Source organism: Arvicola amphibius, chromosome 5, assembly GCF_903992535.2.
Source record: "Arvicola amphibius chromosome 5, mArvAmp1.2, whole genome shotgun sequence".
Lineage (NCBI taxonomy): Eukaryota > Metazoa > Chordata > Mammalia > Rodentia > Cricetidae > Arvicola > Arvicola amphibius.
Window position 1 is genome coordinate 83,517,076 of NC_052051.1, and position 27,667 is coordinate 83,544,742.

General features: G+C 41.0%; 1 protein-coding gene across 6 annotated transcripts in view; it reads right to left on the reverse strand.

The window, feature by feature from the left end:
- Positions 1-27,667, reverse strand: part of Ambra1 (autophagy and beclin 1 regulator 1) — a 196,660-nt gene that overhangs the window by 119,034 nt on the left and 49,959 nt on the right. For 4 of the 6 annotated variants that reach the window (XM_038329514.2, XM_038329517.2, XM_038329513.2 and 1 more), the window contains one exon: positions 26,073-27,529. In XM_038329514.2, the coding sequence (XP_038185442.1) occupies positions 26,073-27,529 (1,457 nt within the window). The remainder of the gene's footprint in view (positions 1-26,072; positions 27,530-27,667) is intronic. The other 2 variants (XM_042055058.1, XM_042055057.1) reach the window with 1 other exon arrangement.

Below are 27,667 nucleotides of genomic sequence, written 5' to 3' on the forward strand. Positions count from 1 at the left end.
AAGAGAGACATACATGGATCTAATCTATATGGGAAGTAGAAAAGATCTCCTGAGTAAACTGGGAACATGGAGACCATAAGAGAGGGTAGAAGGGGAGGGGTGAGGAAGGGAAGGGAGTAGAGAAAAATGTATAGCTCAATAATATCAATAAAAAAGAGATTGCTTTAAAACAGCAACTTGCCCTACTGTCCTAAAACACATTTGATAACCTCTAAGCCTTGAGTTGAGCTTTTAAAATAAAGTTTTATCGTGTGTGTGTGTGTGTGTGTGTGTGTGTGTGTGTGTGTGCGCACGCGCGTGCGATATATATATAAAATCTGTGACTATTTTGGAGGTAGGTACCAAAGTAGAGTTGAATATGATACTGAGAAAAACAAAGCCTAAAATATTTACTACAAAGCCTTTGAAGAAAAGGCTTGCCTGTTTCTGTTCCAAAATATTTGCTTACATAAAATTCCTTGAAAGACAGCCTGGCAAGGTAATTCTAGCTACTCTTTTTTTAGTTATTATGGGAAGATCAAAAGTTAGAGACCAGTCTGGGTAACACAGCAAGTTGGGAGCGGGGAAGAGCCATGACTGGAGGCCATGGCTCAGCAGGTGGAAGGGGGAAGGGGAGTCATAATGCTGTCCGTGGGAATGGGATGGAGCATGGCTGGAGCTTGCTGACTCTGGTTGCCTTCTAGCACCTCACCGAAAAGATTACATGTCAACAGGTGCACAATTCAACCTGTAAAATTCCTAACATTTTGTATCAATGTTCTCTCTAATGAATATTATGAATATTTTCAAGAGGTTCTCTGTTTCATATGTATGTTTTGATGACTAGGAAGACAAAACAGTAGAAGAAAACTCTGGGGGGGGAATGAGATCAAGGAGTATGCGACAGATTATAAACAAGAAAAAAAAAGAACCTTTAGGTGGATCTGGTGGCACATACCTATAAAACCAGAAGTGGAAGCAGGAGACTACCTGCTTAGTATGAGTTGGAAGCCAGCCTGGCCTACAGGAGACCCCATTTCAAAAACAAAAGAATAAACCAACAACCAGTTTTCACTTTAGATACCAGGATTTGGGGAGCAGAAAGCCTAGGTGTTAGTCTAGTAAGAATACACAAGCCAGTAAGAACACCTCTTTACTAAACAATTTTACCCTAACGATCCTTGTTGTTATATTACAGAGAAAACCAATATCCTAAAGCAACAAACATGCCTAGACTTTCTCCAACCAGTGCAAACACCAGGTGTTGGAACCGTGCAGCCTCTGCAGACAGAAGAGCTCGCATTAGGAGCTAAGGTGCCACTGAAGCCCCAAGTCTTAAGGGATAATTCCCTTGCTTTATCTGTGTGACATCTAGTGTTTAAATTCAGGAGCCAAATGCAAACCAATAGTCTCTTTATGCCTAGAAAATCAAATTTAAGTGTCATAACTTGGCATAAAATGTTTCTGCAGTGAAATTTCTCTTTCCTTCTAGATAGTCTATTCAGAAGCTTTCACACTTTTGATATCAAAGCTTCTTCAAAACCATGGGGCCACTAAACTTTTCTTTATATGGGATCTACTGATATTAAACTTTATTTGAAATTACAAATGGGAAGAGCACATACCCTTGAATAGTGATCAGCTATATAATATCATCATATGTCACTTGGTCTAGGAATTTCCACCTTACAAGTACTGTGACAGAATCAAGTGAAAAGACAAAGGACATCTCAACATTCAAAAGAACCACTAGACTTCTGGGGTTCACTATTATACTTTGAGAACTCCTGCTCTAGATAAACTATATACACCCTTGTTATTCTTCTATGGTAGCTATTTATTCTCTCTAGAACATTCTTCTCCCTTGAGGCTGCCCATAAAAATCCTTCAAAACTCCACCAATATTGTGGCACCTCTCAAGACACCGAGATCTTCTGAGGCTGGCAATGGCAGCACACACTTTTCATTTCAGCACTAGGGAGAGAGAAGTGGAGACAGGTAGATTTCTGTGAATTCGAGACCAGCCTGGTCTACATCATAAGCTCCAAGCCAGCCAGGGCTACACAGACCGTCTTTAAACAAACAAACAAACAAAAAACAACACACACACCCCGCAGTTATTGATAAGTATGTCTGTGCCTGCTTTTAGACTTACAAGCTACATAAAAGCTAGTACTGGTTCCAAATCACCTTTTAATCTCCATCAAAATTCACATTATAATTAACATATAATAGGAGACAAATAAATATCCAAGCCCATGAATCAGCAGGCAGTCTAACTAGACTGGGAGGAATAAGAAAGGAAGTGTATCTGATTGTTCTTTACTGACACCATGAGTCTCAAACAAGATGTGAGTTGTTGAAAACGCACACTAAAAAATTCCTGAAGGAAGGAGGCTTTCAGAAACTGCTTACATCCCCCTTCATCCTTTTGGTCACTTAAGCCACTCAGGTTAAAGTGCTGACATAGCTGTCCTAATAAATAAGCCTGATCCCTCAGAGGCTCATTAAATCAGAGAGTCAGAGGCTGGCTTCTTGCCTAGGAAATGACCACTGATGTTCCTAGACTCTATGTTTCCAAGAGAACTCATAAGGAAAGAGGGCAATGTTGGGGGGGCAGGGGTAAAAGGGCACCAGGTCAAAGAAAATCAGATGTAATGTTGCTTGCTTCATTTCTTAACCTTGCTCTGCAGTTTCCAGATTTCTGTCTCAGCGCAAGCCCAGGATGGGAGATGACAAGTCCTTATTCTTTGTAAAAAAAAAAAAAAAAAAAAATTGTGTGTTCTAAAATGACACCTCTATTATGATTTCCAAGTTGACACCTCTGATTTAAAGCAGAGGCATCAAAGCCTCCCTATTTCCTACACTAGCAATTATCATTTAAGCTATCCAACGATAGGTATTCATCTGATCACTGTAGGCCCACATTTCTAAGGGTGCCCTCAGATTACATGGTGCAGTTACCCACAGAACCTGACAGACAATTCCTGTCCCTGTTGTGAGGTGGAACAAACAAAACAGGCTCACAATTAAATTAAAAGGTAATGGGGATGGATGGGTGGGGAGGCAACCAGACATCCTAGAGAAAGAGCTCATAATGTCTATGGTACGGATCAGCTTTTACTGTGGCCAAGCATAAGCAATCCAGGAGACTCAGAACAATGCCTTTCACCAGAAAAGCACAAAAACTCTTTACCAAACATTAGTGTATTCTCCAATACTTCTGGGCAGTGAGCAAAAGATAGTGAAACATCAGAGTACAAAGTAATCTAGCACCAAAAGCAAAGAGAATGGAAACCAAATTTGTACCTGTGGTAGTTTGAATGTGTTTGTTTAGCACCCATAAGATCATAGGAGTGGCACTATTAGGAGATGTAGCCTTGTTGGGGGAGGCTGGAAGGCATACCTTTAACCTGGGCCACACCTTCTGATAGAAGTATGTCACTGTGGGGCAGATTTTGAGGTCTTTTTCTCAAGCTTCACTCAGTGAGACAGTCAGTCCTGTGGCCTGAGTCAAGATGTAGACTCTCAACTCCAGCACCACATCTGCCTGCTGGCCGCCACACTCCCCATAACTGACCATAATGGACTGAACCTCTGAAACTGTAAGCTTACATGGATATCCTACAAGCTGTCACTGGAATGTACCTTAATTATGAGGCAACATATACATGAAGGGAGGGGTCAGTGTATCCTAACTTATTTCCCTAAAATCATGAAGTGATTAACAGAATTCCACAATTCTGATTTCCTAGTTAGCAGCCAGGACTGGAGAGGTAGCTCAACAGTGAAGAGCACTTCAAGCTCTTCTAGAGGACCTGGGTTTCATCCCAGCACCCACATGGTAGCTTATAACCACCCACATCCAGGCGATCCATATCCAATGCCCTCTTCTGGCCTCCATGAGCACCAGGCATGCTCAAGGTGCACAGACATACATGCAGACAAAATGCCCATATACATAAAATACAATGATAAGCCGACAGCTAACATCAAATTAAACGGAGAGAAACTCAAGGCTATCCCACTAAATTCAGGAACACGACAAGGCTGTCCACTCTCTCCTTATCTCTTCAATATAGTGCTTGAAGTTCTAGCAATAGCAATAAGACAACATAAGGGAATCAAGGGGATTCAATTTGGAAAGGAAGAAGTTAAACTTTCATTATTTGCAGATGATATGATAGTATACATAAGCGACCCCAAAAACTCCACCAAAGAACTCCTACAGCTGATAAACTCCTTCAGTAACGTGGCAGGATACAAGATCAACTCCAAAAAATCAGTCGCCCTCCTATACACAAAGGATAAGGAAGCAGAGAGGGAAATCAGAGAAGTATCACCTTTCACAATAGCCACAAATAGCATAAGATATCTGGGAGTATCGCTAACCAAGGAAGTGAAGGATTTATTTGACAAGAACTTTAAGTCTTTGAAGAAAGAAATTGAAGAGGATACCAGAAAATGGAAGGATCTCCCCTGCTCGTGGATTGGGAGGATCAACATAGTAAAAATGGCAATTCTACCAAAAGCAATCTATAGATTCAATGCAATCCCAATCAAGGTCCCATTAAAATTCTTCACAGAGATTGAGAGGACAATAATCAACTTTATATGGAAAAAACAAGAAACCCAGGATAGCCAAAAAAATCTTATACAATAAAGGTACTTCTGGAGGCATTACCATCCCTGACTTCAAACTCTATTACAGAGCTACAGTATTGAAAACGGCTTGGTATTGGCATAAGAACAGAGAAGTTGACCAATGGAATCGTATAGAAGACCCGGATCTTAAACCACAAACCTATGAACACCTGATTTTTGATAAAGGAGCCAAAAGTACACAATGGAAAAAAGAGGGCATCTTCAACAAATGGTGCTGGCATAACTGGATGTCAACCTGTAGAAGAATGAAAGTAGATCCATATCTATCACCATGCACAAAACTCAAGTCCAAATGGATTAAAGACCTCAATATTAATTTGAACACATTGAGATTGATAGAGGAGAAAGTGGGAAGTACTCTACAACAAATGGGCACAGGGAACCGTTTCCTATGCATAACCCCAGCGGCACAGACTTTAAGGGCAACATTGAATAAATGGGACCTCCTGAAGTTGAGCAGCTTCTGTAAAGCAAAGGACATTGTCACTAAGACACAAAGGCAGCCTACTGACTGGGAAAAGATCTTCACCAACCCTGCAACTGACAAAGGTCTGATCTCTAAAATATATAAGGAACTCAAGAGACTAGACGGTAAAATGCCAATTAACCCAATTAAAAAATGGGGCGATGAACTGAACAGAGAATTCTCAACAGAAGAAGTTCGAATGGCCAAAAGACACTTAAGGTCATGCTCAACCTCCCTAGCTATCAGGGAAATGCAAATCAAAACAACTTTGAGATATCATCTTACACCTGTCAGATTGGCTAAAATCCAAAACACCAATAATAACCTTTGCTGGAGAGGTTGTGGGGTAAGGGGCACACTCATCCATTGCTGGTGGGAATGCAAACTTGTGCAACCACTTTGGAAAGCAGTGTGGCGGTTTCTCAGGAAATTTGGGATCAACCTACCCCAGGACCCAGCAATTCCACTATTGGGAATCTACCCAAGAGATGCCCAATCATACAACAAAAGCATATGCTCATCTATGTTCATAGCAGCATTATTTGTAATAGCCAGATCCTGGAGACAGCCTAGATGCCCTTCAGTGGAAGAATGGATGAAGAAACTGTGGAATATATACATGCTAGAATACTACTCAGCGGTAAAAAACAATGACATCTTGAATTTTGCATGCAAATGGATGGAAATAGAAAACACTATTCTGAGTGAGGTAACCCAGACCCATAAAGATGAACATGGGATGTACTCACTCATATTCGGTTTCTAGCCATGATTAAAGGACATCGAGCCTATAAGTTTGGGATCCTTGAGAAGATAATAAGAAGGTGAACTCCCAAAAAAGATATAGTAATCCTCCTGGATATTGGAAGTAGACACGATCGCCAGGCAAAATTGGGAACTTGAGGGTTGGGCAAGACTGGGCCAAGGGAAGATGGGGAGAGAAAAGTGTGAAGGGGAGAGCGGGGGGAGCTCGGAGGAATGGGGTGCTTGGGATATAGGAAGGGTGGATATGAGAGCAGGGAAGCATATATCTGAATTTAAGGAGCTACCTGAGGGTTGTCAAGAGACTTGACCCTAGAGGGGTTCCCAGGTTTCCAGGGAGACGCCCCCAGTTAGTTCCTTGGGCAGCTGAGGAGAGGGAGCCTGAAAAGGCCAGTTCCTATAGCCATACTGATGAATTTCTTGCATATCACCATAGAACCTCCACCTGACGATAGATGAAGAAAATGACAGAGCCCCACCTTGGAGCACCGGACTGAGCTCCCAAGGTCCTGATGAGGAGCAGAAGGAGAGAGAACATGAGAAAGAAAGTCAGGACCGTGAGGGAACCTCCAGCTGGCGACAGAGGGGGAAGGTGACTGAGCCCCACATTGGAGCACTGGACTGAGCTCCCAAGGTCCCGATGAGGAGCAGAAGGAGCGAGAACATGAGGGAGAAAGTCAGGAACGAGAGGGGTGCGTTCACTCATGGAGACGGTGGGACAGAACTAATGGGAGATCACCAACTCCAGTTGGAATGGGACTGATGGATCATGCGACCAAACCCGTCTCTCTGAGTGTGGCCAACAGCGGGGGCTGACTGAGAAGCAAAGGACAATGGCTCTGGGCTCTGATTGTTCTTCATGGACGGGCTCTGTGGGAGCCTTCTCAGCTTGGTCGATCACCTTCCTGGACCTGGGGGGAGTTGGGAGGACCTTGGTCTTAGCATAGAGTGGGGAACCCTGATGGCTCCTTGGCCTTGAGAGGGGGGGAGGGGAGGTATGGGTGGAGGGGAGGGGAGGGAAGGGGGAGAAGGAGGGGAGAGAAAGAGAAGAAGGAGGGGAGGGAGGGGGGAGGAGGAGGGAAGGAGATGGAAATTTTTAAATATAAAAAAAAATAAACCATGAGAAAAAAAAAATTTTTTTTTAAAGTAACAGGCTCTGACTTAACATCCACATACTGAAAACAATTTAATAGGAACAAAAACCTTAGGGCCTAAACCTAAAAGGCAATGGAACCTTACAGGAAAAAGTAGAAAAAGGAAGCAGAGTGAGTTGGGCTTTATTAACTGTCACAGAGGCAGCTTTCCCAGCTCAGATCTTCATGCAAGGAGTTTCTGAGTCTATAGAAATAGACAAGAGGGCAAAGGCTCCAGCTGGGTCTCAGCAGTCTATGGTTAGTTCATGAGCTCACACAGAGCTGGGAGTACAATCACTTTATTATATCTGAGGTTAGTTCTGACTGCTTCTCTTGGGGACATGTGACTTGGGGACACTTGCCTCTGGGGATGTACCACTCGCCCTTCCACCCTGTTCTTGATTAGCAACTATCTTGAGTCTTTCTGGACTCTGCATCTGAGAATCCATTAGAATGATTTCTCTACAATTTCCCTCTGTCTAGACAACATAAAATTGTCATAAGTGACACCTAAAGTACAATTAGCAGAGAAACTGCAATTTCCACTCTCCTCCTCCGTTCCCCAAAAGAACTGCACATTAACGTCCTCCAGCATGTCAATCATACTACCCTGATGAAGATTAACTCTGTGGAACCTGGAAGCCATTTCATTTCTATCTTGCAGAAAAATTTGTAGCCCCCACTATAATTAGAACATGTAAATTGCTTTCTTTCTAACTAGCGCTAATGGCTATAATTGAAGTGATCTGAATGTCTACTGAATGGATACCTGCGTTAAAAAAATCCTTATAAATACCACTTTATCCAGCTGCATTTTATTTAAGAAAATCACAAACAAAAGAAAAAAGACAAAAAAGGGAGGAGGAGCAATGAAAGGCATGATTCAAGACCACCAGAACCAGGACTTTTGTAGCAAGGATCCTTTGAAGCCACTGCCAGTTCCTTTCAAGATGCCTCATTAAAACAGCAGACAGATCAACAGACAACAAATCATGAAATACTTTATCAGTGTTTTCTGGAGGAGGGTTTCCCCAGGGGACACTTGACGATTTCTGGAGACATTTTGGTAGTTGCAACTGGTTTAAGGGAGTGTTACTTATGTAACAGCAGGAATACTACTAAACATCCTTCAAGGCATGAGACAGCCTCCCACAATGAAGGATTATCTAACCCAATGGCAAAAGTGCCTTGCTGCTAAACCTCCCTGATGTAATTTAATGGTCTGAGTCTAAGCAACAGATACTCTATATAACAAAAATGAGGCAATCTGGTATCTGAGTTTCAGAATCACGCAGATTGCATCTTAAGATGCATCCTATATCACCATCTCTTATGCTATGTGACCTTGAGTTTATTCTCAGTTTCCACATTTAATTTTTTTTTTTTTGATGAACTAAGAACACATGTAAGGCTGAGAATGTAGTTTAGTGATAGGGTGTAGTTGAACTAGCATGAATGGGGACCTGGGTTTAATTTCTAAACATAAAGAATCAAATAATTTTAAGGAAACAGTCACTATGTAGTCCAAAATTCACATTTTTTTCCTTTAATTACAACTATTATATGCCAGGAATATAAAACACACTGCCCATTTAAACCATCATGTCTGAAATGTGTTTTGTCAGAAGCTTAAACATAGGTATATGAACCCTGAGAACCACATTACCACATTCAAATAAAACATTGAAAGAGCAATCTACCCAAGAGTCTGTAAACAACCTGGGCCTCAGTCTAACGTGCAAACTGCCGGGTGAAGACCTGAGACACACAACCGTCTGCAGAACAGATGAAAGAAGCCATGTGTGTGAAAGCCCTCCTTGTGACATGAGCTCCCTGATTTTGTATAGCCGGGTTATTTGAGCTACAAACTTCCTTCTTGTTCCAGTGGTAAGTGTATTGTTTTCTAATAAACTGGCTTTCCTTTTGCTACTATTCATTCACTATCCAAATCCTTGTTCTGAGACAGTGAACGAGGAACCCATTCAAAGGTGCCAATCAAACCCCCAAAGCTGCTAATAAATAATACTCCAAATAATCAAGATTCAATGCAATCCTATCAAAATCACAACTGCATATTCTTTCTTTTAGAAACAGAGAAAAGTCTTAAAATTCTATGGAATCTCAAAGTATGCTAAATTGTCAAAATAATATTGAGAAAGAACAAAGCTAGAGTCTCACATTTCCTGATTTTAAAGCATATTGCAAAGCTACCATAATCAAGGCAGTACAGAACTTTTGTAAAAACACACAGACCAATAGAAGAGAATGGAGATAACAAAAATGAACGATTAGGAGTAAAAAGATAAAATGGCCCTAACAAGGGTGCGGTGACTACGTGACGGTGCTAGAAAAACTGCGCATCCACATGCAAATGAGCCTTCCATCACCTACAAGTAACTCAGAATGGGTTAGACTAAATGTAACAACTGGAACTATTAAATTCCTAAAAGAAAAATTTCATGACACTGAAGAGGTGAAAATTTGTTATATACAACATCAAAAGCATAAGCAACAAAAGCAAAAATATACAAATGGTATTGTTATCAGAATTAAAGCCAAAGCCTGTGCCCTAACAGCAACTACCGCCCCCTCAACAAAGAAAAGAAGAGAAAAGAAAAGAGAAAAGGAAAGAAAAGAAATACAGCTTCAGCCATCCATCTTCAATAAATAAATAAGAGCAAAAAAGCAGGGAAAGGAGATTTATTCAACATCCCCACCTTGGAAAGAAAAGGTTCAGTGATCCTCACCCTAGTCCAGTGGGGGGTGTGACCCACTCAAACTGTCACGACCCTTTTGGGAGCGGAGGAGTCTAATGACCCTTTCATAGGGGTCACCTAAGACCATCAGAAACCACAGATATTTACATTACAATTCATAACACAGCAAAATTACAGTTACAAAGTAGCAAAGAAAATAATTTCATCGTTGAGGGTCACCTTCCTGAGGAACTTGAAGAGTCATGGCATTAGGAAGGTTAAGAACTACTATCCTAGTCTATATTTGGGATCCTGACAACCCTACAGAAAGAGCTATAAGCAAATGAAGACAGCTGGGAGAAGTGATCTTCCTCAGGAAAAGCACACCAATTGGTTGTCCAGTGCCAAATGATCAGCCCTGAAAACACTTCCAACAATTATTGAAAAGAGCTTATGAATTAAAAAGAGAGTAGGAAGGGTATATGAGAAGGCTCAGAAGGAGGAAAGACAGGGAGAAATGTAACTATATTACAATCTCAAAAAAATGTGGCATTCATATAACAGATATTAAAAATTAAGAAAAGTTAAACAGGAAGTGGTTAGGGAGACAGTTCAAGGGGTAAAATACTTACCACATAAGCATAGGGACCTGAGGTTGAGCCACTAGAGTCCTTAAAAAAAAAAGGCTGTATATGACAGTGTGCATCTTTAATCCCTGAACTAGAATGGTCAAGGCAAGAAGAGCCCTAGGGTTCAATGGCTACCCAGTCTAGCTGAATCAACCAGGTTCAGTTGAGAGACTCGACTTCAAAAAATAAAGAGGAGAACAACCAACACCTGAAATCAACTTCTGGCTTCCATAAATATGGACATACACACAAAAATAGAAATTAAGAACATTTTCTACACATGGTACAACACAACACAGATAAACCCTGAGAATACAATGACAAGTGAAATAAGTCAAGCAGAAAAGACAATTACTACACTTACAAGAATTATATCAGAAACCAGAGCAAGGCAGTGGTGGCGTATGCCTTTAATCCCAGCATTCAGGAGGCAGAGGCAGGTGGGTATCAGTGAGTTTTAGGTCATCTTGGTCTACAAAGTGAGTTATAGGACAGGCAGGACTATTACACAGAGAAACCCTGTCTCAACAAACCAAAAAAAGAAATACATGCCTAGGCTAAGGAAAGAGAATTAGGAGATCTAGGCCAGTTTAGGCTACAAAGTAAGACCCTGTCTTAAAAAACAGACATCTTGGAGTGGGGGTGTAATTCAGTGAGAGTACTTATCTAGCATATATGACTCCTTCCCTAGGTTCAACTTTCACCATTAAAAACCAATGTATGTGTGTGTATAGTCTAGTGAGACTCACAAAACACAATGAGAATACTAATGCCACAGGCTCACTGAATATAGAATTTCAATCATTCAAGATTATTGTACAAGTCAGGCCTGGTGGTTCAGGCTTGTGATATGAGCTATTCAGGAGGGTAAAGGAAGACCACAAGTTCAAGGACAGCCTGGGAAACTTTAAGAGACAACATGTGACACCATGGTACTCTTGCCCCACCTATCAAAATAAATACATGTAACTTTAAAATTTTAATAGCCAGGCAGTGGTGACTTACACTTTTACTCCCAGAACTCAGAAGGCAGGGGCAGACGATCTGAGTTTGAGCCCAGTCTGGTCTACAAAGCAAGTTCCAGGACAGCCAAAACTACACAGTAAAACCCCCAAACCAAAATAAATAAATAAGAGTTGTTTTTAAAAAATTTAATAGCTGGGTAATGGTGACTCACGCCTTTAATCCCGGCACTTGGGAGGCAAAGGGAGGCAGATCTCTGAGTTTGAGGCCCGTCTGGTCTACAGAGTTCAAGGACAGCAGGACTACATGGAGAAAAACAATCACTTTAATAAAAAGTAAGAGCTGGAAAGATGACTCAATGGTTAGATAAGGCATTGGCTGCTTATCCAGAAGACTCAGGTTCAATTCCAAGTACCTACATGGTGGCTAACAACTATCTATAATTCTAGTTTCAGGTGATTCTAGCTTCCTCTGTCAAAACATGCATATATGTACAGACATATATGGAAGCAAAACACCCATACACATAAAATAAAAATGAATATTTTTAAAGCAAAACAAGGATTAGGGATATAGTATAAAGAGTTCAGAGCACATGCAAAGCATTGGTTTCAATCTCCAGTAGCATTTCAATCAATCAAAGACGCACTATACAGCAATGTGCATATAGTTAATATTGTATTATATACTTGAAAATTTGTTGTGTGTAATCTATGTCACACATGGGCGGGGTGTCTGTCTACTATCGGAACACAAAGATAACAAGCGACCGCACTAGGCAAAGTTGAGTAAAACAAGACAGCAGAGCAGGCGACTGCAGAAACCATGTGAACGTGTAGAGAAGAGAAACGAGAAGAGGCAGAGACTCACGCTCACAACTTCTGATGCAGCAAAGCAAAGTCATAACGGCAACAAGCTCAACTATCAACAACAAGGTCATAATTTCAGCCTTGGAGTCTTTTATTAATACAATTTTCCACTTTTTCTCTCATGATTTTAATTTCCTGGCAAGTAACAGCCAAATCACGTGCCTATCCCGTCAAAGGTGATCTGTTCACAAAGACACATTTCATGTCGTTTACTCATACAGTCCAAAAGAAGGTAGCTCTCATTCTATGTAACTTCACAAAATGGAGAGCTGCTCACTCAAGTGAGTCCCATCTAGCAAATCAGCTTGGAACCTCCCTGCTTCTTTCCTCTCTGGAAACAGGAGGAATTTGTTAATTGTTGCTATTAAAAAATCAGGCAGCTTCTTAGGTGAGAGGGTTGTCAGCATGTCAACCCACAACCAGCAGGGAAGCCTCTGTGGCTCAATTAGGTAGAAAAGATCTGGTGGGGCGAGAGTACTGGAGTCCAATACCTCACACAGAAAAATGTCACTGTACCCTGAATCATCAAAACGATGCAACAATCTCCACATAAACTTGACAAGTAGGAATCATGAAGTCAACCTGTGTGGATTAAGGCAAGAAAGCTCATGCCAAACCAAGTATAGCAGTTCCCATTAATTCAGCATTGGGAGGCACAGGCAAGAAAATCAAAGTCATTCTCAGCTACACAGGAGTTTGAGGCTAGCCTGGGTATTATAAAACCAACTCAAAAAATGGAAAAAGAGAAAAAAGAAAAATAAAGTCTTATGCTTTCTTCAGCATCTCTGTAATCCCAAATTTAGGGAGGAAAGAAGGGACAGCAGTATGGAAACTTCAAGGCCAGGGCAGGTATGCCTGCAATACCAGCACTGACAAGACAGAGGGTATAGGATCACCAAGAGTTTGAGGCCCTCCCAGTCTACACAGAGAGTTCAAAGGACAGCCTTGATTCTAAAAGAGGACTCTGACTCAAAAAAAAAAACAAAAAAACAAAAAAACAACAACAACAAAAAAAAAAAAACAAAGAAAGGGGGCTGAAGAATGACTCAGCGGCTAAGAACATTGCCTGCTCTTCCAAAGGTCCTGAGTTCAATTCCTAGCAACCACATGGTGGCTCACAACCATCTATAATGAGGTCTGGTGCCCTCTTCTGGCCTGTAGGCACACATGTAGACAGAATATTGTATACATAATAAATAAATATTTAAAAAAAAAAAGAAAGAATTTATGTTTTGGTTTGAGGTATAACTATTAAACTCCTGCTGATTATTAAGTGGGAATGAATATTAGTATTACTATATTTTATGCTTTTTTCCCCCAACAAAATCCAGAAATCTAGATTTATGTGGGAAATTGAAAATTTTAGAAACATCCTAATGGCCAAACCTACCTTGAGGACTATATGTTATCTCCAGATTAATTTAACAGACCCACTCACTGAAGCACTGAACAGATCCTACAAATCTGTTCACAGAAACATCATCAGCAGAAGGGCTAGAGAGATAGCTTGATGGTTGAGGTATTATTGCTCTTAGAGTGCAGTTCCCTCCCACCACCTACATCAGGAGGCTTACAACCAAGGATAACTTCTGTTTCAGAGGACTTGACACCTCTGAACTCCATAGGTAGGTGGGAGCACGCACACACATACATGTAAAATGTTTTTTTAAAGAAGCAAAAGTAAGATGCACTGGAACATACCCACTCGCCAACACACACACACACACACACACACACACACACACAAATGCAAGAGAAATCAAAGAGGAGAAACTATTGCATAGCACTACTGGGCTAAAACCCGTTACAATAAGCAAAATATATTATGCAAAGAGAATCCCTTACACCTGGTGCTATTGTCTTGAAACCCACTCCAATATATCCTTTAGACTATTTCTCTGAATAGATAGTAGAAAGGAGGACCAAAGGAGAAGAATGAATACATGGGAAGTTTCTCACAGTGTATTTTCAGCACATATACAGATGTCACCAGTTTCCTGACACTCCATTCCCGAGCTGATAAAGATTACATCTTTTCAGAGTTTGTATACACAAAACACATGACTGCTTGCTCTATACCATTCAGCCTCAGAGAAGGAAGAGGGATAATTTAGCCCTACTAGGTTCTAATCTGGCCGATAATTAGGGAAGGGTTGCCTGTCAGACCCACTACCTAAAAGACATGGAGGCTCATACCTTACCAAGTTGCCTCAAAGACACAGAATTCCCAAAACAGATTTAGTGAGGCTGGATGAGTGCTTCAAGGTTGATAATATAATAAACAAGAAATTTACAATCACTTACACCTGCTCTTTTTTTTAAAGATTTATTTATTTATTATGTATACAACATTCTGCCTCCGTGTATGCCTGTAGGCAATAAGAGGGCGACAGATCTAATTACAGATGGTTGTGAGCCACCATGTGGTTGCTGGGAATTGAACTCAGGACCTCTGGAAGAGCAGCCAGTGCTCTGAGCGATCTCTCCAGCCCCCCTTACACCTGCTCTTAACCATCAAAAAAGTCTCACAGGAGGTACTGGGGATATAGTTCAGTGGGTAGAAGTATTGGAAGCTGAAACAGGATCTTTTAGTCTAGGGGACACAAACACCCTGTTATATAACACACACATACACACACATACACACACACACACACGCCTGTCACACACACCCCACATGCATTAAAAAACTCAAACGAAAGGTAGAAATCTACTACCTATAAAATCCAAAATATTTATCTTGTCAATGTTTAACTTGTTTTTTACACAAAGCTTGCCAACCCCTCATGTAAACTCCTAATGTAAAAGAAGGGGGAAAAAAATCACACTTAGAATTCAGACTGATTGGGAGGTAGAGATATAGTTTAATAGTAGAGAACCTGCTTTGCAAACAGGACCCTGGAAAAAGCTGCTAGCATTTGTCCCAAAAAGTAAGCTGTTCATACTGGCATGAATCTGTAAAGCTAAACTTGAGAAAGTTAGTCAGGAGGACAAACTGGCTAGGCTAAAAAAAAAAAAGAAAAACAACAAAACAAAACAAAAAGGAGATGAACAAAAAGGTGAGAAAGTAACATCAAACTATGCCTCTCTTCTACTTGTTCTTACACTCATATTACCTAATTAATCTGGCTGACACCTCAGATATCTAAATCCACTGTCGTAGAATTAGCTAACAGCTGTCTGGATGTCCCAGTTATTTCATAAGAAACAGAGACCATGTGGTTTGAAAGTCAGATGTTAGGCTTTTCTCATACAAACATGTAAATAAGGAAAGTATATAGCACCGTAGAATTTAAGATCAATGTAAGTCTTTCTCAATTTAAGAAGTTCCTGAAAAGCCAATGATGGAAACATTTACTACTACGAAACTTCAGACTGTGAGGCAAAAAGAATTAGGAGTACTGATCTTTGAAATTAAGTTAAATAAAATAACAGAAAATAAGGAGTATTTTATGCCATCTTAAATTAGTAATAATGAACACACTATAATTTTCATTTGCCATTAACAGTCATACTTATTGACCCTGGCAATTCCACTTTTTAGAATTCATCTTCTGGAAACATATGCATGAATATACAAAAATGTTCCAGCAGGTACAATACAGAAACAAAAACCACCCAGATCGGATCACCAGGGGACAACTAACTGTGGCTAGAACACGGAGCCACTGTTGAACATAGTGAGCGTGAAAACACGCCCACGACAGCATGGGGTAGGTAAACTGAAGCACAGACCAGGCATGATCTCACTTTCACCAATCAAGGGAAGAACTGTTTTCGTCTGCACAGAGGACAACTGGAGCTACACACAAATTGCTCACAATGGTTAACTTTTAGCACTGGCTTCTTTCTATAATTGCACATTTTTGAAATGTTTCATTTTTTAACAAATAAATCTATATTAGTTATTTAAGCAACAGAACCTAGGCATTTCCATTTATGAAGCTTTGTTCTGTATAAATTTTTCAGGTTCTCCCTTCTGCATAATTCTAATAAAACATCTTCTGATTTGAAGACTGTGGGGGAGCACTGTTGAGGATGATTGACTCTCTCATTCATCCACACAGCAGCCCTTCCTACACACAATCAAAACCTTTTTTCCCCCTTTTCTTTTTTTCTTCTCCTCACTCCAATATTGGGACTGAAGTCAAGGCTTTGCACATGCTGAGCAAGTGTACTACCACAGTGCTATGTCCCTGGCCTTAAGTCTTCCTATTCTGACAGTTAGCGGCTCTTGTCTACTGACTTTCACCAACCTTAAAACACAAAATAATCTATAGATGTGTGAGCTAATGTAATTTAAGTTACTTCACTCTTTGGTCTATTCTCCACCAGCAGCCAAATAATCTTTTTAAACAAAATCTTTAGGACTATAATAAAGCATTTGCTTAACATGTGGGAAGTCTTATGTTCAATCCCCAGTACCAACCAAAAATAACAATAATAATAATGTCAGATCTTTGATATATATACAATCATTCCAATCTGGTGGCTTCTTATCAGACAAACAGGTAAAATTCTTTAAAAGGCTTAGAGCCTATATAATATCCCTGTCACATCTCCAATATCATCTCCTACAGAATAGGGAAGAGATCTTAGGTTTGCTGAATTTGTTCATTTCCTTGTGATGCTCTTGCTCCCAATGTTGGCAGTTTGTTCCTATATTTCTCTGATGAACTGCTCAAATTTTACCTATCAAACTTTCTCTAATTGTCCTATTTTTAAACTGCAACCCCCTATACATATACATATTCTTATGTCCACCCCTTTTCTCCATAGAACTTGTTACCACCTAGCATTCTAGGTATTTTGGTTTATTGTCTTTCTCTCATTAGAATGAGAAGTTTCTGCTGATACTTAAAAGAGTCCTGGTAAATAGTAGTGTCTAATAATTGTCTTTTAACTGAATAAATGGCCTTACCACCCTCAACACACCTGACTCATCCACTAGCTACTGTATGCCTGAGGGAATACTTTGCACGCGTGTCTGTCATTCTGGGTTATAAGAATCAGAGTTACTCAGGGGAGGCAGCCTTATCAGAAACTCTTCAGTTCTGTCCTCTAGGCCCTGGATTTAGCTTCCCTTTGTATCTCACAAACTATGCTACTTATTATACCATAGATTTTGTTCCTTTTCTATTTCCTAAGACCTGGCTCTCATTTTTCCCCCAGAATGAACAAGTCATCATTTGTCCATCCCCAAGATGAAAGTCTCTTGATTGACCATTATTTATTCTTTGTCCTGAATTGTCAAGCTTCAGAGTAATAATTCAAAAGTTTATTGTACCTTAAGTAACAAAGACCACAATTTTACCAGTTGTTTATAGAGGTAACCAGTCAACCTCTGCATTCTTATTGAGTAAAAATAGTATATGAGTTCTGCATTCTAATAACAAAATAATAACAACCAAAACCTAGAATCATCTCAAAATTTAAAAGACAGTCTGGTTGGACTGGCCAAGTGGCTCAGTCAGTAAAAGCTCCTCTAACAAAGCTGATAACTTAAGTTCAACCCCTGGGACCCATAAAGCAGAGGGTAGACCTGACCCCCACAAGTCATCCCCTGACGTCTGAGCAGCCGGTGACATGTGCATGCCTTCCCAAAATAAACAAATAAATTTGTTTAGAACAAAAAAGATTGGGTATAGGCACAATCAAGTACTACACTGCATACAGGAAGAGATCCTCAGTTCTTTCTATAACACTACAAAAAGTAAAACAAAACAGATTCATTACACAAAGATGCTCAGAACCTCTTTCTGCTAAAACAATAAAGTACACACTTTTCAAAACAATCTACATCTGAGAAAATTCAGTATCTTCCACAAAACCTGAAAGAAAAATAAAATATGAATAGGAAACAGAACCTTTACACATTTAATTTTGAACTTTATCAAATACTAAGACCACAAATACAGCCCCCACAATGGGTTGCTCCAAGCAAAGTTGGGTTCTGGCCATATTTAACATCATCTATCTGTTTTGAGAGTTTCATGTAGTCCAAGCTAGCCATCAAAGGATGATCCTGAACTATAATCTTCCTATTTCTATCTACCAAGGTATATACCACCACACCTTGTTTATTCAGTGCTAGGAATACAATTCAGGACTTCATTCTTGCTAGGTAAGCATTCTATCAACTAACCTGTATCAATCTTAATACAGAAAAAATTTCCAACATTGACCAGCAGAGATAAAGTATCACTGAGATGCTAAACACCATGATCAAAGAATGTACTCAGTCATCAGTGGGCAATCAATGTGAAGGGCATCTGGTCAGATGCCAGAGACTTTTTACAGGCTTCAGCACAACCAGTTGATAATCAGGAACCCAGCACCACAGTGAAACAGAACAACAAATTCAGGCCACCTGGGAGCATTTCTAGAACGTGTATCTTTACTGTAAGTAATGTCACTTCATTTATTCAGCATGTATTTCTTGAACCAATGATTCACTCTAAGATGAAAAGACATGAGCTGAATATGCTGGTACACACCTTTACTAACAGCACTTTGAGAGATGTTGGAAGGCGAATCATGAACTCAAGGACAGCCTTCAGCTATCTGGAGACCAAAGTGGAACACATAATACTATGTCTCAAAAATTATAATGAGGGGCTGGAGAGATGGTTCAGAGGTTAAGAGCACTGACCGCTCTTCCAGAGGACCTGGGTTCAATTCTCAGCACCCACACGGTTGCTCCCAACTGTCAGCAGCTCCAGTTCTAAGGGACCTCATATTTGCAAGCAAAACACCAATGCACGTAAAATAAAAAAAAAATTAAAAATGATAACAGGGCAGTAGGGACACACGCCTTTAAACCCAGCACTCAGGAGGCAAAGGCAGGTGAGTTCAAAGTCAGAGTGGTCTAAAGAGTGAGTTCCAAGCCAACCAGAACTCCACAGAGAAACCCTGTCTCAAAAAAATAAACAAAATGAAAAAGAAAAGTCAAAAAGTCAATTAAATTAATATATTATGGATCTTTTAATTTTTTTTTACCAAAAAGGGAAAACAAGATTAATTTTTCACACCAAAATAAGGAATGCAAGTTGGGTACCATGGTGCAGGTAGGTAATTGAACTCCTACATCCTAGGGAGGCCAACGAGTAGAACAACATGGGTCACAGTGAGACTAAGGTCAGCCTAAACAAATCAGCAAGAACAACTAAAAACTTAAGACTCGTGCTAAACAAGCCTAATGACTCAAGTTCAATCCTTGGGTCCCATGTAAAATACAGAAGAGGAGATATCAGACTGCAAATTTGTCTTCTGACCTCCAAAGGCTCACTATGGCACCTGCCCCTTCCCAGAAAGCATGCATGCATGTACACACAATAATAACACAAAAACCATTTTAATTAAAATTAATTAACAAGGCTGGAAATGAAGCTCGGTGGTTGAGTGCTTGCCTGGTACACTCAAGGCCGTTGGTTTAATATCACTAATACCACTCATATAAAAAAGTTACACAATTTTAACTCGACTTACTCAATTCAACCAATATTTACAATGTAACTACTGAGAACCAGGTAGTATTCAAGAGATAGCAGAGAGTTTTACATAATTACTACTTTTAGTGGGCTCATCACAGGATGTACCTCTAATTCTAGCACTGGAAGGCAAAGAGAGGAGGGTCCTAGGAGTTTGTCCAGCCAGCCACTCCAGCCAATTAGTGAATTCTGGTTTAGTAAGATCCTGTATGAAAAAGTAAGGCCAAAGCTAGATATGGTGACACAGGCCTTTAATCTCAGCACTCATGAGACAGAGGCAGGTGGAAGGATCTCGGTGAGTTTGAGCCCAGCCTGTCTACATTGTGTTTGTTCTACGCCAAGCCAAACTGAATAGGGAGACCTTCCCTCAAAAACACATAAATATGGTGGAGAGTCATAGAAAAATTCACGTTGACCTCTAGCATTTGCATGCACACACATAGACAGACAGACAGACAGATAAGCACACACACATGAAAAAAGAAAAAGGTAAAGATAATTTCCTGTCATCAATGGAATAAAGAAATATCTAGTAGCCAAGCAGCAAACAGGAAGAAGTGATTGTCTGAGTCCTCAGGGAAGGTTCTGGAAAGGAAGTTGCAGGAGGGGTATATAAGTGGTGAAGCCTGTGTACTGTGGCACACACGTGGTGGAGGGTAGTGGATAACTTCAGAGTCCTCCCCTTCCACTGTGCCTTCTGAGGATTGAACTCAGAGAATCAGTTTTGCATGGCTTTTACTACTCTTAGCTTTGTACTATGTCCTGAATAACAAGTTGAGCATATTCTCCATCTAAAGAAGCTGTCTGTCTGTTACAATCTGAAAGTGAAATGCTTTTAATGGGCCCTTGCATGTGAATAGTTGGTTCCTAGCTAGTGACACTATTTGAGACCTTCTATATAGAGGGCCTGGAATCCAGCTGACCTTATGAGTTGCAGCACTGCTCAAGTTCTGGTCCAAGTTTTCTGCTTTCTGATGGGCACCATGAAACAATCAGCTGCTGCATAATTAATACTACCATACTGTGTAGCCTGCTGCTATGTCTTCCCCCACAGTGATGGACTGTGTTCTCCAAACTATGAGCCACAATAAAGTATTTCTCCTTTAAATTGTTTCTGTCAGTCATTTGGCAACAGTGTCAAGACCAGTTAGGTCAATGCACAAGAAAAAAAAAAGCTGGATCCCTTTCTAAATAAGGCAAAACTTGTATTTGCCTAATTTCTTGGTTGCTTTCACCCTCTTGTAGACCTATAACTTGTTCACATATTCATTTATTTTCCTTCAGATATGGTGTTTTGGTTGAGCACCCCTGGGAAAACCCCATGTAACTAACAAACTGAGTAGCTCACAGAACTTCAGGGGGCTGAAGTTTGGAGTTTCAGCCTGTAAACTCCAAAGCAACCTCTTACAAAATCTAAGAAACTTGAAAATCCACTGAAGGCATCTAACTCTTACCTTTGATGTTTTGGACTAAATTTTAACGCTTTGGTCATCACCATACTTCTTGGTCTCTATTCATCATCAGAGAAAAGGAAAGATCAAAAGCATCAGTTCTCAGAACACAGCCTTTTGTTTTTAAGACAGGGTCTTAAATGAAGTGCAAGGGCTGGGGATGCAACTCAGGCATAGTGTTTACCCATCATTCATTAAAGTCCTGGGTTTGAACCCAGTACCATGTAAACTGGGATTGGTGGCACACACCTGTAATATAAGCACTTAAGAGAAGTAGATACAGGAAGATCATTCTCCCAATGATGTCTCTAAACAAACGAGTGAAGAAAAGGTGTTCCGAAGAGTTCAGATCGCACCTCTACTCTCAGTACCTCCCAGCTTAGGATGTAGGAGGCCCAGGAAGAATCCCTAGCATTGAAGGAAAGGAGAAGAATGGGAGAGGTTGAACTAAAAACTCTGGTTCCTTCTAGTTTCAAAATACCATTTCAAGCAATCATGGTGACAGATGCCTTTAATTCCAGCACTCAGGAGGCAGAGACATAGGGATCTCTGTGAGTTCCAGAACCTCGTCTACTTAGCAAGTTCCAAGCCAGTCAGAGCTAAATAGTAAAACCCTGTATCAAAAAAAAAAAAAAAAAAAAAAAAGCATTTCAAAGGTCAAAAAATCCTCAAAATGATCTTCTCCTAGACCAAAAAGGGTGTTTATGAAAGTGAAACAAAAGGCTTGCTACCCAAGGTGTAAGGTGGAATCAAACTACACAAACAGCTTGTCCTCTGCCCACAAGAAAAGGAGACACCCTACCCCTCAGCAGCACAGAGCTCTACTGGAATACAGATGTGCTTAGTAATACTTTTGCACACACAGCAATTGTCCCTGTAGCATGAAAAGAGAAAAACATATTTCCACAGCCCATTTCTTACTAGGAAGCAAAAAACAAAACCCTCTACCTTCAAGTACAACCTTTTATGAAGTCCATGCACTTACCAACAATAGTCACCTATAAAAATGGGCTTTGTTGTAAGAGTCTACCTCCTACACAGACCCTGAGAACATCCTTTTCTTGCCCAACAGTGACATCTGCTGGAAACCAGGAGCATGAGCTGGCTCACCAGGCAGGCACTAAGGCATCTTTAGAAGGTAGTTTAAGTGAGGGTTTAGTTAGCATCTGTTTGTAATTTACGCCAGAGTGCAGCCATTCAATTTGTAAGTAATGGCTTTACTTTGACAATATACATTTAAAATATCTTACAATATGCCTCATTTCTAAGCCAGCTGTCATTCCTTATAATATACTATATGCTAGCTTTTGTAAAATGATTCCCTAAGTAGTATCAATACCACATTAAATGAGAATTATGCATTATTTGTATATCTTAAAAGAAAAAAAAAACAATTTATCACAAGGTGACAAGACTATACACAATGTGCATGCATGTATACACAAGTCTCAGTGCTGGGGACAGAGCTTCCTTCATGCATACTATATGCAGCTTCTCTGTTACTTAACTGTACTCTCAGCCCTACAACATATCTTTTAAAAAGTTTAATGTCATTTAAGTAACAGCACGAACTACTTTTTATCACTAAGAAAAAAGAAAATATATTAAAACAAGAGTTTCTGATAGATCCTTAAGAGTTTCTAGGACTTTAAAAGCCTACTCAAAAAATGATTAGCCAACAACCAGCAAGATAATTCAATGGGTAAAGTCTGATGACCTGAGCTTGATTCTCTGGGTCCCACAAGATAGAAGTTATCCTCTGCCTCTGACATCCACATGGGAACATATATATGCATACACCACACATATAAATTTTAAAATGGGCCAAGCAGTGGCAGTGCATGCCTTTAATACCAGTACTCAGGAGGCAGAACCAAGCAAATCTCTAAGTTCAAAGCCAGCCTGGTCTGCAGAATGAGTTCCAGGACAGTCAGGACTACACAGAGAAACCCTGTCTGGAGGAAAAAAAAAAAAGAAAGAAAGCAAGCAACCAAGAAAAGACAAGAAAGCAAGAAAAGACAAGAAAGAAAAACCAATGCCAAAAAAGGAGAGAGCCCGGGAGAAGGGGAGATGTCTCAGCAGTTAAGAGCACTTGTTCTTGCCAAGAACCCAGATTCAATTCCTAACACCATCCAGTTGCAGGGGACCTAATTCTAATATTCTCTTCTGGTGTACGCATACTTACTTATGAATTCTCAGCCACTGAGCCATCTCCTAAGGTCCCATGCTAAGAGAACTTCAACACGAAATTCTGGGGGTTGGAGAGACGGCTCAGTGGTTAAGAGCACTGACTGCTCTTCCAGAGGTCCTAAGTTCAATTCCCATCAATCACATGACGGCTCACAACCATCTATGAGATCTGGTGTCCTCTTCTGACTTGCAGGCAAGTCAGAAAAAAAAATGAAGGAAGAACATTGCATACATAACAAATAAATAAATGTTTAGAAAAAAAGTTACAAAAAATGCAACTCCACAAGAGAAGTGGAATATAAATCCTTGAAAAGTAAAACAAAAAAAAACCAAACAAACAAACAAAGAAATTCTGACTTCTCTAAGGGACTCACTTTTCTTTCTTTCTTTCTTTCTTTTTTTCTTTTTTTTTTTTTTTTTTTTTTTGTTTTTCTAGACAGGGTTTCTCTGTAGCTTTGGAGCATGTCCTGGAACTAGCTCTTGTAGACCAGGCTGGCCTCAAACTCACAGAGATCCACCGCCCAGCTGGGACTCACTTTTCTTAACTGCAAAATAAGAAACTTAAACCGGGCAGTGGTGGTGCATGCCTTTAATCCCAGCATTTGGGAGGTGGTTGCAAGCTGATCTCTGTAAATTCAAGGCCAGTCTAGTCTACTGAGTGAGTTCCAGGATAGGCTTCAAAGCTACAGAGAAACCCTGTCTCAAAAAAAAAAAAAAAAAAAAAAAAAAAAAAAAAAAAGAAATTTAATACCTGCCTTGCATAGAACTGTTGTAGAAATCATAAATTATGTCTCCCAGAATTCCCCAGCCTCTAGTCCCAACTACCTCAAAGCAAGAATATGGTGGTACCTTACATAGTAGGCCCTCCTTAGCTGGTATCTTTAATGCTCTGCATACAGTAGGGATCATTTTAAGCCATTTGGAATTATTCAATAGAACACCATATCATGTTAAAGCAAGATGAACCAACACTGACCAAAGGCTCAGTTCTTCTAATGTCAGTAGCTGAAGACAGTCCTTGACTGCTTCTTAACTGCTTTTAATAATTTCTGAGTGCCAACAACATGTCAGGCATTGTGCTGGCTGACTTTTTGCCTCTCAAGAAGAGTCCCAGGCTCCTGATATGGACCCGTAAGCAAAGGTAAATATTCCAAGCTAGGAATCCAGACATGTTCCCCAAAAGGCTGGTCTACTCAGGCACAGAAACAACCTTGTTATTTTGTCTACTTGTGGCATCCAGCCAAACTCCCTATTCCCACTATTCTGCATGCATCACATAATATATTATCTCCTGGAGAATGTGCATTACCCTAAAAGAAAATGGCCTCTCCTTCTCCAAGTCTTACTAATTTTTCATTATTGGACATTATATAACCTTTGTTTTGGTAATTGTTTCGTTTTGTTAAAGTTAAACTAGTTTTGTTTGTTTTTCTGCTTTTTGTTTTTCTGCTTAGACTCTATTTAGTATCAGTAGCACACAAAGAAGCACCAGAGTGGAGACAGTGAGGAGGCTAAGTAGGTTAAAGGTGCTTGCCACCATGCCTGATGACCCTAGGACCTACATGGTATAAAAAGACAAGCCTATTACCAAAAGCTGCCCTCTGTCCTCTACATATGTGCCATGGCACACATACCATCCCCACATACACAATAAATAAGGACGTAATTTTTTAGAGTTGTGACAGATTTCATGTAAATATGCCTTGCCTCCGCAGTACCACTGTATACTTCAATGGGCACAGTGCCTAGCACAGTGCTGGAAAAATTGTAACCATTTTACTAATGTTATTGACTAAATGACCGACTAAAGCATCCTCCAAAATAACAAGTACACAATGTGCACAATCCGTATTCCTACCCTTCTTAGCTTATGTTAGAGAAACTTCAGTTGCTTCAACAGAAGATATAATGTAGAGCAATAAGTTGTTTGGCTCCAAAATCATTCTGGGAGTTGGTAATTATGCTAGATTTGCCCTTTATATAATTACAGAAAGAAGTCCCTAATAAATCAAAATAGGTGTTATTTAGCCATTCGTGGAAGATAAGGTGGGTGGTTTAGTACTCCTACTCTGTCTCTTTTAAGAGAGCTGACTGGGATGCCAATCCATGTATAGAGAGGTCTTCTTTCCATGAACTCTTATTTCCCCCACCCTGATGTAAATGGCCATCTGGAATGCCCATTCAAAGAATTTCGAGGTAGAAGTTCAATCACTATCAAAACCAAACCAACCAACCAACCAACCAAAAATGCAAATGGGCAGCCAAGGTGTTGTACAAAAACATAAATCTAGTTAAAAAAATATTTTTTCCTTGATGTACATCTATTCTTACATGGAATTCTTCAGCCTCTTATTGAGCTGGTTCAAAACAATACATTCAAAGAAGAGGCCGCGCAATAAGCTAAACAAAATATCCCTCTCCACTCTAGGTCTTTCTCTCTCTTCTTAATTTCACTGTAACAGTCCCCTGGGACAATTCTCTCATCACAACAACCAGCCCTACACCTATATTTCAGTCAAAGGGCGAGGCGAAGAGAATCAACAATTCTATATCCTTATGCCTCTCTAATCCAATCTACACCCCCTCCTTTCAAGCCTAAAATAAACCAGTTCAGCAACTGACTCACACCACTAGGGCTGATCCTATCTCTGTCACCAGAGCAAGATCTCCCAAGATGATGCAAGGAACCAAATATGTGGGTCCCAGATATTTCAGAACTAGAAGGACGATGGGTAGAAGAGGAGGCAGAAAGGTAGAACAGAGGACAGCAGCTGCTTACCTCCTGAGGGAGTCTTCCTCTGAACTTTCTTCAGGCATATCTTGATGTAAGGCCTCCTGTGATACAGTTCCAGATCTGCTGGATTGGGTATAGATTCGTTCCCAGTGGCCTGTCTCCTGGTTAAAGGCCACCCCCACAGTCCTCTCCTCTTGTGGACTAGCTGAGCTGCTCAACTCCAGCCTGCTGGAGCTAGGTGTTTGGCCCTCGGTCCGCTCAAGAGGTGGCAACTGATTGCCACTTGGTGGCATGCCCTCAAAGGTGGTAGAGATGTGCCAGGAAGAGTTAGCCTCCCCAGATGAGTAGTTAGGTGCGGTTCTTTCCCAGCGCAGGGTATCACTATTGAAAGTCAGAAGATTATGGCAAGCACGGCAGCGATTAAGATGGCCCCGAGAGAGGTTGGAGTTGTTCTCACTGCTGTGTGGGGTGGGCTGATGGGAAGGACCTGGCCTCTCAGATTCAATGTTATTATTGAGCATTTCCTGGGTCTGTTGGGTCTGGGGAGCTTCCCCACTCAGGCTCTGATCCAGTTCCTGCAGTCTGTCATACTCCAAAAAGAAGCGTCTCAGATCACATTGAAGCTCATGGCGAATGTTGCCCGAATTGTTTTGGCTAGAACCATTCCCTCCATCTGACTCAGTAGCCAGCCCTGATGATGGAAAACCCCTTCCTTCTGTGGCTGAAGTGTACACAGACGCCTGAGAGCCGCCTTCCTGTTGTCTCAGCACAGACAGCAAACTCACGGAAGAGGCACTGGTCCTGGGCGGGGGCATAGACTCTGCCTCGGAGCGTGAGTTCAGAGTGAGTACTGTCCGGGTCCACTCAGAACCTGTCAGCCCAGGGGCTAGTTCTCTGTGATACCTAGAAGGGTGGCTAGACAAAGGGCCCCCCAAAGAGCGACGGGTAGGACCCAGACTGAGGTTGCGGAGCGTGTTGCCCGCAGTGCTGCTCTGGACTGTACTGAAGGCAGACGGCCGGTTCAGGAGGCCCTGGTCCTGCTGCGTTGACGAAGCCTGCTCCGGGGGATGGAAGGGCTCGGTCTGTACAAAAGAAAAGGAAGGGGTAGTAGCTCTGGCAGAAGCAGGGGGCACACTGTCCTGGTGTGGCAAGAGGGAAGGAACTCGAGTGCCAGCACACCGACTGCAAAGGCACAGGATCCCAGGGTGCTGGCAGCACTCAACTGTGGTGGGGTAACTGACCCGCTGTCGGAGCCTGATGTAAGCGGAAGTCCTGGGACGCTCCGTGGAGGGCTGAGGGGGAGGCGGTGGGGGTGAGGGGGTAGCAGAATCTTGTACTGTGCTTTGCTCTCCCACCTGGATGCCAGAGGAACGGGAGGACAGCATATGCAGGAAATTGTGAAGGAGAGGTGTCCGGCGAACTGGCTGTGATTGCAGGAGAGCACGCTGGCGGTAGTGAGATAATTCTGTTCCATCTATAGGAATTTCTGGTTCATCGTCACCCTGGAACGTGGACCAGCAGGAGGAGAGGGTAGAGAAGAACAATTAGGTAGAACCTCCAAACAAATCAAGACAAGCTTAAAACTGGTAATCATCCAAGGAGACTCACCTTCATTGATTAGCAAAAACTCTTTCCCTATG